The following is a 342-nucleotide window of genomic DNA, read 5'->3' on the forward strand; positions in this document are numbered from 1 at the left end:
GCAGGCCTCGCCCGGCGAGATCCGCCGTGCCTACCACCGCGCCTCTCTCCGCGTCCATCCCGACCGCGCCGAGCCCCAGCACAAGGAAGAGGCGACGCGGCGGTTCCAGGTGAGCGCGGGAAGGAGGGAGGGAGGGAAGGAGGGAAGGCGGCGGAGGCGGCGGCCCTTGACCCCGCCGACCGACCTCCCCGCCGTGTCCCTGCAGATCTTGGGCAAAGCGTACGCCGTGCTGAGCAGCTCGGAGCAGCGCGCCGTGTACGATGAGCAGGGGACGGTGGACGAGGAGGGCGAGGCGCTGAGCGGCGAGCGGGACTGGCAGGGGGGATGGCGGGCGGGGCTTGC

The 342-nt window shown here is 73.7% G+C and overlaps 1 protein-coding gene across 1 annotated transcript in view; it reads left to right on the forward strand.

Moving 5' to 3' along the window:
• Positions 1-4: 4 nt before the first annotated feature.
• The window catches only part of DNAJC9 (DnaJ (Hsp40) homolog, subfamily C, member 9), a gene marked incomplete at its 5' end in the record, with an annotated part of 2,467 nt that continues 2,129 nt past the window's right edge, over positions 5-342 (forward strand). Inside the window, 2 exons of the mRNA XM_008944386.1 lie at positions 5-109; positions 206-331. Coding sequence (XP_008942634.1) covers positions 5-109; positions 206-331 — 231 coding nt within the window. The remainder of the gene's footprint in view (positions 110-205; positions 332-342) is intronic.

The sequence above is a fragment of the Merops nubicus genome, unplaced genomic scaffold (assembly GCF_000691845.1).
Source record: "Merops nubicus isolate BGI_N331 unplaced genomic scaffold, ASM69184v1 scaffold17827, whole genome shotgun sequence".
Taxonomy (NCBI): Eukaryota; Metazoa; Chordata; class Aves; order Coraciiformes; family Meropidae; genus Merops; species Merops nubicus.